We start from the raw sequence: 13,390 nt of genomic DNA, 5'->3' as shown, positions 1-13,390 counted from the left end.
GGTGTAAGAGGATATAGGTCGTTAATCTTGACTTGATTCAACTCGTCACTATTTCTTTTTTAATTTAATTATATTCTATGAAGGAGAGAAAAGATAAGTTAGGAAACGCGAGTATTTTATTTTATTTAATTATGGAAGCTGATGGGACAATATTAGAAATAATGAGTGGATCAATCATCCATTCGTATTTACTCGGTCACATGAGTCGCATTACTTTCCGACAAATAAATAAATAAATAAATAAAATATAAACTATGCTAAAAGTAGAAAAAATTTGTTAAAAAATAATGTTTGAATTACTAAAAGTTAAAAAACATAAACTTGAAAGCAAATTTTCTACCATTTGAGTAATTAACATGGGTATATATTAATTTTTTTCATAAAATATTTATACCACTAGCACAAGTTTTAGTTCAGTTGGAGTATTGTTAGGTGCAAAAATAAGTAAAGAGGAATGCGTGTTCCAAGGTCCAGATCAAGTGGACACGTTAAGGAGTGTAAGTAGAAATGACAAAATTCAGAGGTCTTCTTCAAATGAATAGTGAGTTAAACATGTGGCCTTGATACATTTATATCAAAGGATAGCAAAAATAATTTATTAATATATGTTCTTAAAGCGCGTAATTACAAGATTCAGAGGTCTTCTTCAAATGAATAGTGAGTGCACATGTGCCCTTGATAGATATATTAAAGAATAGCAAAAGTAAATTATTATAATATATGTCTTTGACATTTTACACTTTTCAAGACAATCATATTTTTGTGATAATTTGAAATTTTTGTTAGTTTGTTATTGAATAGATATAATAGATTTATATTTTTATTAAAATGTTTATTATAGATTACACGAGAAAAAATGTAACTTAATTTGGGGTAGATGAGTAAGTATAATTAATGTACTTGAAAAACAAATCCGAGTGTTAAAAAAGTGACAATAAAATATTTTAGAGGGTCTTATATTTTAAGATATATTTAATATTTTTTATATTATTTTTTTTTATGATATCGATAATATTTTATTTTCTCATATAATATATTTATCTTTATCTCTTTAAGTCTTAGTTCAATTGTAAAATGTTGATATTATTAAGTTGGACGTCCTTTTTAGGTTTGAATCTAAACCTCATAGTTGTATAAATTAATTATAGTATAATTTGTCATCTCTTCTAAGATTAAAAAATATATATTTATCTGTAATAAATAACTAAGGATATTATTGACAAATTACTAATTAATATTGTATTGAACTTTGAAAACTTCAAATAAATAGAAATATATTTTTTCTGTAAATATGACAATAAAAAAGGAACGGTTGGCTAAGTAAATTTAATGTGTCAAATTTCTATGTAGATGTTACAAAAATACCATCTATATAGTCCTTTAAGTTTTTATTGACAAATACCGATATTATTAGATTAGACATTTTATCTGAGATTCGAATTTATAATCTCCCATTTGTGTGAGTTAATTACGATAGAATTTATCATTTATTCAAAAATAAAAAAATACCATCTATATATAAATGTATTTAATTTGTCTTTTTATTTTTCAAAATAAATTAAAAGTATTAATAAAAAAATATATTTAAAATAACAATAATAAATGTACATACATACTAATTAGGGTCACATCATTTTCTCACATGATTATTCTAATTAGGGACAAACATATTGCATCTATTTCGAGATATAAGCACAGAAGATAAATCTCCATAAATATAAGTTATCTTTTAAGTTTATTTTTTTATCTTATAAAATATGATAAAATTTATTATAATTAATTCACACAACTGTGATGTCTCGAGTTTAAATCTGTAACAAGTTTAATCTAACAATATCGATATTTATAAATTGAGTTAGACTTAAAGACAATTCATCTTTTAATTTACTAAATGTATTTAATAATTTATTGTTATTTTTCTAAACATATACATAATTAATCCTATTATATTTTATTTATTTATAGATGAAATAATAAATATATAAATAAATAAATAAAAGTTTACATATAAGCGAAGTCTCAATTCAAACATGAAATATGTTTTCAACCTAACAATATTAATATTTTCGATTGAGGTAACCTTAAAATAGACACATTTAGTTATATAGAAGAAAAACACTGAATTGCTACATAAAATAAACACAGCTATCTCATTGAAGAAAAACCATGCCAATCAATTATTATTTGCAATTCATCAATACGTTTTTATTTTAGTTTGTCAAAAGAGACTGTCAATTTTCTTTTAACTATTCAACTCCAATTAACATTGCTATCTCGTTAAAGAAAAATTATGTCTATACTATTACAGTTTTTTTTTTTTTGGTTATTCATTGACCTCCAATATTTACTTAAATATATAAAAGTAAATATTATTAAATTAGAATATCTAATGACATTTTCATCTCAAAAAACACTACTGAAATATAATATCACTATCGGAATGTGACATTAGATAAATCTCAGTATTTTTTTAAAATTATTTTTTATAAATTAATTAATTATGTATTTTATGTTATTTTATATCTATAAAAATTACATTTATCAAACATTTTTATTTTAATTTTAATTAATTAATTTTTTAATTATTAATCATCAACTATCAAGTAGTTTTTTAACTAAAAATAGAGAAAATGATCATTTATTAAAAGTTAATAGAGAAAATGATCATTTATTAAAAGTTAATAAATTACAAATCCCGACAATTAACTATATAATTCAAAATAGTAAAATATGTAAACCTGATTTATAATTAAATTATTTTTGGACACGCTAATGTTTAAAATGTGAATTTTTGTCTACGAATGTGAAATGATTTATAGACTAAAAAATTGCACATTCTAATGACTAATTACTTCAATTGAGATGGATGATATGACAAACATATAAATTTGTAGAAAATATTTGAAAATTTTAAACTGAAATTGATAAAAATATGCTCATTATTATTTCATCAAAAAATAAATAATATGCTCATTATTTATGTTAAAGACTATATATATAGAGAAAATTTTCTTACTTTTTTAACACGGATATTCACTATAAAACTATTTTATAATGACAATTAATAAAAACCAATGACCGATATTCGTACTTCGTTTAGGATTCTCGGCCATGACACTCTTTTACTTCAGCGACATTTCCACTATTTTACACTCTACAACTGTGCTCTCCACACTCATGCTCTATTTTATCCTCGTTATAAATTTGTCAATTAGATATGTTTCTTTTGAATCATCCTTTGGTTGAAACCTGACCATGCTATTATGGGATTTTAATAACCTTATTGGCTACATTTTGCCTTTTCGTCCACTAAATTACTTTATCGGTGCTCATGCTCTCTTTCTCATGTTGCAATTGATTTTTTTATAAAACAAAGTTGATTTTTTTGTATCAATTTCCTTTGTTTAGATTGAAAATTTAATAATGGAGCTATAACACCTCAATCATATAAATATTTTATTTTACTTCTCCAAAAAATATAGTTTCCCTTATATATTTTGAATATGGAAATCTATTTCTAAGAGTTATTTCCATCTTCAAAGATAATTATTTAACAAAAGAGTAGTATAGGGTAGAAGGATTTAAATTTTTATCTTTTATTTGAAAAAACAAAATATATAACCGCGTGAAATAATTGAAGGGGGCAGACAATCGTGTGATTAATGAAAATATTACTATATTTTATTATTTTATACAATTCAAGTAGAATAAAGTTAGATGATTTTCCGAAATATATAATTGTAATTAGATGACATCTGCTCTTTTAAAAAAAATGCAGTAGTTGTATGGCAGGATACATGATTGGTAGAGAAAAAAATGCAGTAATATATGGCAACAAGTTTGTTAGCTGCTCTAGTAATCTATAATAAGCAGCAACGGTTACTGGGTTCCCATTATCTCAATTATTGTAGAGAAGCAAAGTCAACAAAAAAAATATATATACTATCAAGTGTGCATTTCATCTTTAGAATATTTGGGGCAGATCTTGGTAGGGACCAGCGGGCCGCGGCCACCTAAAAGAAAAAAAAAATCAAAATATCTTTATTAAAATTAAGACATTACAATAATACATTAAATTTAAATCAGTATGATATCTCTTCCTTTCTCTCCCTCTTGCTTCCGGGAACGATTACGTGAACCCGCTTCTCGCCTTGCTCTGCCTCGCCTCGCCGCCTTGGCCGTTCGTCAAAACTCAAAAAGTTCGAATTTCAATTTGTATTTTCGTTTATCATCAGAATTGATGTTAGGAGTTTTTCTTTGTTTCAAATTAGATATTAATACTGATCTTTGTTTGAAGTTTTGTCATTGCATATATAAGGTGTTTGATTTTTAAAGGCTAAAATGGTCATGGGGCCCTCTCAACTTTCTAGAATTTTTTCAAATAAAGAGTATAAACTTATAAACTAGTAGAAATGGAGTGAACAATTGTTTGATATGTGTGTCTAGTTGATAAATACAACATATACATATCCGATATATTAAATATCAATTCTAAGTTTTATGTATCCAAGTGTTCAACTCGATAAAAAGTTTGAGACTCATTATACTAGCCGTAATTATTTTATGGAGTGTGAATCTTAGTTTGTTTGGAGTTTGAATTTCAATTTCGGATTTCAATTTTGTTCATCATCAAGATGACAATATTTCAATTTAGATTAGTGCTGATTTTGCTAATTTCTTGAATTTCATGTGTGTTTTGCTGATTTTTGTTGCATACAAGGTGTTTGATTTTTGTTTTCATTTAATTTTCACTGAACAATGTTTTATGTTTCCTAAATTGGTTGATTTATTGAACAAGATATATGAGGTTTTCTAACAAACACTAAAGGCTTGAGTTTTTTTAGTTTGCTTAAAACAAATAAACATAAATAATGACGACCTGTTTTAGAATGCAACTCTTTAGATTTAGAATGTAACTTTTTGTTTTAGAATGCAACCATAATGACAGTTCAACTCTTTTAGGTTGGCCACCCAAACTTTTTAGTCAAGTTTCGCCACTAAGAATATTGTCAAATTCTCAAATGATCTACCACTTGAACTAATAAAAAACTTTTATTAGTGATGAACTCGAAATTGAAAGAAATAGTTAGTTAATACTCACATATATTTTAAATCAATATTGAGAGCCCGAGAATTCATATTATCTACTTGGCTAAATTACATTTGTGGTCCTTTAACTTAACTTCAGGTAACGTTTTAGTCATTTATCTTTTTTTTTTCCCGACTTGGTCCTTTATTTTAATTTTAAGTGACAATTTGATATTTTATGTTTTAAAATTTCAACAATGATATCCTTTTTTATACAAAAATTCAAAAAAAAAAATCAATCAAAACTCATAAAATTAATTATATTCTTCAATATAATACAAATTTCATCAAATTCGTAACGCAAATCTTCAAATAAACTCATATTTTCATACTTTATTTGATATTTTTAGGAATAAAGGACCAAGTCGGGAAAAAAAAAGATAAAGGACTAAAACGTTACCTGAAATTAAGTTAAAGGACCACAAATGTAATTTAGCCTATCTACTTTAAAAGTCAAATATTTTTCAACTGTCTAATATTTTTCCAACTCGATTTGATCAGAAGTAGTCTTCATGTATCCTTGATCACATATAACAGACTCAGACTTTTTGTACCACTGCCTTGGAGTTTGCTTCAAATCATATAGACTCTTTCTCATTCTACATACATAGTCTTTCTTGCCTTCAACAAGAAAACAATCAGGTTCCTTCACGTAAATCTCTTCCTCCAATCACCGTGAAGGAAAGTCGTTTTTATATCCATTTTCTCTACCTCTAAGTCAAGAGTAGTTGTCAAACTCAACACGGTTTTGATCGATGATATTTTGTACCACAAGCGAGAAAATCTCATTAAAATTAACACATTTTATTTGACGAAAACCTTTCACCACTAATTTGCATTTATACATCAGAGACTTTGAGTTACGTTCAAGCTTCACTCTATAGATCCACTTATTTTTCAAAGCCTTTTTGTCTTTTGGCAATTTCACTAAATTGATTGTTTATCATGCAAGGATTTAATCTCATCATGCATTACATTCAACCACTTTTGACTTTCTTCACTCTCCATGACCTCTCAAAAACACTCAGATTTTCCTTCATCAGTCAAAATCAAATACACATCAGAAACATACCTTGTAGATAGTTGTCTCTGCCTCTTAGACCTCATAAGTTGCGTTTGAGAAGATTCATAAGCATCATTAAGATTCTCATCATGTGACAACTCATGATCTTTACGTGTTGGAATATTTACCTCATCTCCAAGTTGATGATCATCAACACAATCACGTGGTTCACCATTCTAAACATTACCATCAGTAGTATCCAAATGAGGAACAAGTGACCGAACTGGATCACCATCAGGCAAAATATTATCTCTCATGTGTTGTCTTATCCATCTTATCAAGTTCTTCAATAGTTTGGTCTTTCATGAACACTACATCACGACTTCTGATAACCTTTTTCTCTATAGAATCATACAACTAGTAGTCAAATTCATCCTCACCATAACCGACGAAGATATATTGTTTTGACTTTGCATCCAACTTGGATCTTTCATCCTTTGAAACATTCACAAAAACCTTGTGACCAAAGACTCTCAAATGATAATATTTGAAATTTTTGTCAAACCATACCTTGTCTGGTACCTCACTATCCAAAGCGATAGTAAAAGTAAGATTAATAACATGCATCGTCGTGTACAGTGCTTCACCCCAATAACGTTTAGGAGACTTAGCTTTAGAGAGCATACTTTTCACTCTCTCAACAAGTGTTTAATCCATCATTTATACTAAACCATTTAACTGATGAGTTTTTGGATGAGTCTTTTCATGTGTTATATACCTTGCTGTTTGCAATAGACATCAAAAGGTCCACAATACTCACCATCATTGTCAATACGAACACGTTTCAACTTTTTGTTTGTCTGTCTCTCAACCAAAGCATGAAATTGTTTAAACTTCTCCAACACTTGGTCTTTTGTCTTCAAAGCATAAACTCATAATTTTCTAGAACAATCATCAATAAAAGTAACAAAATAAAGTGCACCATTAAATGACTTTACCTTTAAAGGGTCACAAACGTCATACTGTACCAACTGAAGCATTTATGACTTTCTAAAGGGAGGGTGCCTTTTGAAGGATACTCTAGTTTGTTTATCAATCATGCAATGATAACATTTCTCCAAATCTACATTCTTCAATCTTGGAAGCACATCTTTTATGGCTAAACAATTTAACCTTTTTTTAAACTAATATGGCTAAGCATTTGAGGTCACAAAGATGATTTCATATCCACGACATTCACATTGTCTTTAGCAACCAAAGCTTTTGTCCAATACAGTTTACTAACTTTCCCCCCTCTAGCCACAACCAAGTTACCTTTGTTGAGTTTCCACTTTTCAGGAGCAAAATGATTATAAAAACCACTATCATCAAACATATGCGCAAATATTCAAATTAAAGTAAACATCTAGAGCATGTTTGACTCCTTTAAGCAACAATTGCATTCTCATGTTGGTTGTCAAGCATACATCACCAACACCAATTACCTTAGATACACCATTATTACCCATCTTCAGAACTCCAAATTCACCTAAAGTATAAGATGTGTAGAACTCATTCCTCGGTGTAACATATAGTATAACACCATTATTAATTATCCACATACTCTCATCAGATACAAGATTGACTGACTTATAATCATAGAGAATAACAAGATCACCGCTAGTAGAAATAGTAACACTATCAACATCACAACCTCTTTGTTTCTGCTTAACCTTCTTGCCTTTATTCTCCTTTTTCCACATAAAACAATTCTTTTGTATGTGTCATGTTCTATGACAATAATGACACTCCACATTTTTGTATCTAGATTTGGACTCGCTTCTACTATTTTCTCTTCCACCATTTGATTCTTTTTCTAACTTCTCCCCCATTTTTCAGTGACAAGAACCTCATATTGAGATGAATAACCATGTGTCTTCCTTCCCATTTCCTCATTCAAAACACCACCTTTAACTGTTGCCAAAGAAACAACGCCTTTAGGAGCTGAACTCGTTATAGAAACCTAAAATATCTCCAAAGATTGTGATAAAGATAACAATAGAAATAGTCTCAAGAGATCATCATCAAACTTGATACCCATTCCTGACATCTGATCAAGCATCCCCTGAAATTCACTCAGATGTTCTAAAATAGATATTCCCTCCTTGTACTTCCAACTTATGAAACTATTCAGCAAGAACAACTTATTATTCGCTTAATTAGAGGAAAACAAAGTTTGTAGAGCACTTGATTAGTAGTTGGATTCAACCAAGGTGGAACTAAGTTTCAGCTGTTTTCTTTTGCAAACAAGTTATTATGAAAATATTAGATTAGTTGCAAATTTCACTTGCCTTTATTTTAGTACACACTCTACTTGGATCTTGAAGTACTGCAACCAAATGAGTAAATAATGCCTTTGCAACTTGTTCCGAATGATATATGCTATGATAGTGTTTACAACTCCACACCTGTGCAACTCAATTTCCAATTGGCATACCTTACAAAGTCATTTTCAGCTAAAAATTTGAAGAACCAACAGTTAGGTATTAAGTTTGTACTCGATTATTTAAGTTCTTGTGATCTTTAGGATGATGGGGGAAAAGTAGATTTTAGTTGCATTATGCTCAAATAGTAAGAAACAAAAGCTTAGTTAGATTAAAGGGTTACCATTTTCTTGAATATCATTGATCACGCAAGAGTAATAATTCATGAGAAAAAGCAATGACTCTTTTACACATAATGTGGTCAATTTTTATAAATCAAATTTTTTTAAATTAAAATAAAATTGGATAAATAGAAAACTATTTTGTTGCAAAAGTGTGATTGCTCATTCACTGTCCTATTAAATGTGTTTATAGTGAACACTTGGTTTGACTTAGTAGTTAAATAACACCAAGTTAAACCATTTTTTATTTCCAGCATACTTATTAAAGGTAGTTTAAAAAAGAGTTTGATTTACAACTGTTATTCTAGTACAACAAATTTGATTCACATTGAGGATAATGTTTCATGAAATGAAAGTAAACAAAATCATTTGCTTCCACCTTATAGGGCACCCTTCATCAATACCCAAATAACATGACAAATGAATGTAGAAATGTGGCTCAGCATGACACACTACAGGGGAATAATCAAATAACAAGCATTTTCATTGATCTTGGCACACACTATAAACGACCAATAATACTTAAATGTCATAACTGAAGAGACACAGCCATACAAACACAATTTCAAGTGTATATGAAATCTGACTCAACCGCCACTACACCACCAGAATTCAATGTTTTGCCTAAGCATTTACCAACAGAAAGAAACGAACATGCTATCTTCACTTTTAGACTTGATTTCCAGCTTCAATGACATAAGCCTCCCGAATTTCACTTCTGTTTCTACTCCTCGATTGAACTGCTTTATACACCGAGAATGATCCAGTACCAGCGTAACTATATGCTAATGCCTTCCCAGCTGAGGTTGGCAGAGAGAATGCTAGCTGACCACGTTCAAGCTCCAATCCCGTGCAGAAACTTTTCCTGTCATAAATACAGTGCAGAAATGAAAATGAATCAACAAGCTGAAAATTGATCGAAGAAATAATTAACCAATTAATTCTAATTCAATACAGCTAGTTAGTATTAAATGCTTAAAAGATGTGATATTACATATTGCCACCCCTCCATTATCTGTGTACTAGTTGAATCTATTTGTTGTTATTGACTCTCACTTGAATCGAAACTATGCATGATTTGATATTCTAGGGTCCTCTACTTGCATCATGCATGATTTAGTGTGTTCGGAAACGCAAATTTTCACGGTGGCAACTCAAGTTGAGGCAAAAGCTATAACATGTAGCGTTCACTGGCCACAATTTTAGCATCCACTAAAAGCTGTTCGAAACATGCTATTAGTTTTCCATGAGAAACACAACTAAAACAACTTTAACTTACCTCACAGCATCCAACAATTGGCTAGCAATGTGTTTTCTTCTGTTGGAGGGAGTGACCCAAATGGCTCTAATGCCACAAACAGCAACGACAGGTTTGGTTTCACAGAAAATTGCCCTACCATCCATCACCTCAGAATCACTCACATTCACAGCTCTTTTTTCAACTTCACTTTGAAAAACAATATTCCCAAACTGGAGAGTGGTCGGACGCGGCTTCGTTTCCCTTTTCCTTGCGCTATCAGAATACCTGACATCTGAGCAAGACACGACTCTGAATGCTTCTTTGATTGGTTCTGCAACCATGCACCCAACAATCCTTTGAAGAGAAACAAACAAATAGACCTGTATATATATCATGATGCCAAACAATAGCATATAAACCAACCTAGCATAATATTTTCATATATTAAAAACAACATCTAGAGTATAAATAATTCAAGAAGTACTTCCAGGAAATAAATAGTAACAGATATCTATCGCTTATAATAAGTAAAAATTAACATTTGCATCTTATTTTATTTATTTATTTAAGAAGCTCTCTTATTTGATATTTCCATGAATATCTACAAGCTTAAAAGCATTTTTCCATAAATGAATAATCATAAATTAGTTTTGATCAGGAAACTTATATAAATTAAAAGCTTATCTAAACTGCACCACAATCAAAATCTAAATTGCAAATAATTCTTTTGAGGTGAAGGAGAATATTATCCACCTTACAGTATTGATTAGCTATCCATCCACTTCCCAACTCAATTTCCACCATCTTCACAACTTCTTCAACCTGTCAGAACAACGTTTTCATAAGAACTTGTTCCACAATGCAAATTATAAGAAAGGGGATTAGAATAGCAATAAATAACCTTGTTTCTGTGAGAAATTGGGTCGGTATCCAACACCAAAATAATTCCATCACCCTTGTGAGATGAAATAATTCTTTCATTCGACCAACCCTGCAGGAAAAAAAACAGAATCAATATGAATAAGAAGAAATTGGAATAGTCGAATACATTATGAGAGTATACACTATCGGTGTAAACTAATTTTGCATTTTACGCCGACAACCAATTTTTTTGCAATTATTTTAAAAAAACAGTTTTATAATGTGCTTATATGGTATGGGATGAATGGTTAATTACACACCTCCGTTAAACTCGGATTATTTATAGAGACTAAGATACAATTTCAAGGAGTAGAAACATTTTTAACCCAATCTAATAATAGAGATTAGAAAAGGGGGAAATTACTCTGAATTGGATTCCTTGCGTGAAACGTTTATGAAACCGCGTGTGGGATTTCTCATCTTCTTCATTGCCGGGAGTGAACTGAAAACCGCAAGTGGAACACACGCGTAAGAGAAAATCAGATTGGCCGAAATCCAAATGAAACTGAACATAACTCCTCTTCTTGTTCTTGACAACCGGTTTTCCAATTATGGTGGAAAGTGAAGCAACTGGGTTAGGGTTAGGGTTAGGGTTCTGACGAGTACGGCGGTAAGTGTTGAAAATATAATATTGTTTGTTCTCCCAGTCCCAGTTGGACAGATCATCATCGTTGTGGTGTGCCGCGGGAGAAGAAATAATTGAATGGGAATCGCATTTGAAAAATTTGCTGATCTTTAATTGCATCTATCTACAAGGTACTACAATATTTTCTGTGAAATAATAGTAACTCGCACCGCCACTCAAATTCCGGTAGCGCCCTACAACTAGAACTACAAGGTGTAGCTTATTTTGCAGTACTTATATTTGCTTTATGTTTTTGGCGGGAATCAAAGTCACAAACAATATATTTCTTTATTTTTTTATAAAATAATATTTTTTTTAAATAAATTATTAATAATAATCTTATGTGGCTTACCAACTCAATATTTTTAAAAAAAATGAAAAAATAATTAATTTGTACATATTTTAAAAAAATCAGAGCTGTTATAAATAAATAAGATATTATTTTTGTTTTAAATTATATGTCACTTTGGCTATTTCATACAAACTAATAAATATAATTAATTTTATATGAGAATAAAAAATTATGAATTATTTTACAAAATTACCACTCATTAGTGATATAAAAAGATAAATAAAATGAATTTGGAGAAGAGGGAATAATAATTAGTAAAGGATAGGATAAGAAAAGAAACCACAATGTTTCATTGATATCATAAAAAGACATGTAATTTGTGATTTATTTTTTTAGGTACAAAGTGAGATATAATTTAAGACGGAGTAGTAATAATTTATAGTATAATTTTTCTTTAATTAAATAATTAAAAGTATTGACTCATTTACCACATTAGATACAAGATATGCAATTATGATAAATTGAAATAGCAGAAAAGATAGAAATAATCTTAACCTTGTTGGTTAGACACCAATGGTACCTTGTCTAAGTTGCCTTGCCAAAAAGTTATAAAAAGATATCTTGAAATTATTTATGTTGTTCAAACTTAGCTAACAATTACTCATTGTTTTTTATATTTTGTTGATTTCATTTATTGTTTTGAAACGACACAACTTATTTTTTATATAAATATTGGTCTCAGTGGCGGATCTTCTTGGGAGGGGACCAACATTCCCTATATTTTTTATATTATTTTTGTATATAGGTTATCAAAATAATAGTAATAAATTATTAAAATATCTTTTAAACTTTGTAGTTTTAAGAAGTATCTCGCATCTCCCTTCTCCATCTATGTATCTCAGTTCAATTTGTTCTTCCTCTCTCAAAATTTATACTAATAAAATATAATACAATTAATACAATAATCTATATATATAGATAAACTATCTAATATAAAATGATAAACTAACTAATAACGAACCGACAACTTCTAACATTTTAGTAACAAGTTTATACATGTTAACAATTAATATATGATATAGTGGGATATTGTTTTTTAATTGTGATTTTTTTAATTAATTTATGTATTTTTTTTAGAAGTTACACGATGTTTAAACATAAGAAAATTGATACATCTTTCAAGAATATAATTTTCGACAAAGACACAAATCGTAAAATAAATATATTTTATTTGATTAAATTGTGTGAAATTCTAAAAACTTGTGTGAATTGTGTGACTGAAAATTGTAAAACTTATAAGAATTGAAATTCTAACTTTTTCAACTTATCGATTATCTATGAATTGTGTAAAACTCTAACAAAAGTTATATAACTTTTAAGAATTTCAATTATAATATTTTAATTAATACTTGTCGCTCACCCGCTTCTCCAATATCTTGTACAACATCTGCCATTGATTTGGGCCATAGCTAACTAGCCTTCAATAATATAATTAATTTTAAGATGTCTTTTATAATTTTTTGCCAAGACAACTTAGACAAGATACCATTGGTGTCTAACCAACAATGTTAAGATTC

General features: G+C 29.1%; 1 protein-coding gene across 1 annotated transcript; it reads right to left on the bottom strand.

Annotated features, from left to right (window-relative positions):
- Positions 1-9,198: 9,198 nt before the first annotated feature.
- LOC101496881 (protein CHROMOSOME TRANSMISSION FIDELITY 7-like) lies at positions 9,199-11,734 on the bottom strand. The gene is made up of 5 exons (XM_004504145.4): positions 11,261-11,734; positions 10,877-10,966; positions 10,729-10,797; positions 10,015-10,355; positions 9,199-9,600 (listed from the first exon to the last, which is right to left on the bottom strand). The coding sequence occupies exons 1-5, from the start codon at positions 11,639-11,641 to the stop codon at positions 9,405-9,407; spliced, it is 1,077 nt and encodes a 358-aa protein (XP_004504202.1). The 5' UTR covers positions 11,642-11,734; the 3' UTR covers positions 9,199-9,404.
- Between the last annotated feature and the right edge of the window lie 1,656 nt (positions 11,735-13,390).

Source organism: Cicer arietinum, chromosome 6 (assembly GCF_000331145.2).
Source record: "Cicer arietinum cultivar CDC Frontier isolate Library 1 chromosome 6, Cicar.CDCFrontier_v2.0, whole genome shotgun sequence".
In the NCBI taxonomy this organism is placed as follows: Eukaryota; Viridiplantae; Streptophyta; class Magnoliopsida; order Fabales; family Fabaceae; genus Cicer; species Cicer arietinum.
This window is presented reverse-complemented; position numbering and strand designations above follow the sequence as displayed.

What these genes read in the sequence shown, in the direction of transcription:
- LOC101496881 (XM_004504145.4), bottom strand. Translation starts at nt 11,641, where the DNA reads ATGCAATTAAAGATCAGCAAATTTTTCAAATGCGATTCCCATTCAATT. An exon ending in CGCAAGGAATCCAATTCAGA is followed by an intron (nt 10,967 to 11,260) that starts GTAATTTCCCCC and finishes TTTTTCCTGCAG; the next exon opens with GGTTGGTCGAATGAAAGAAT. An exon ending in CAATTGTTGGATGCTGTGAG is followed by an intron (nt 9,601 to 10,014) that starts GTAAGTTAAAGT and finishes TATTTATGACAG; the next exon opens with GAAAAGTTTCTGCACGGGAT.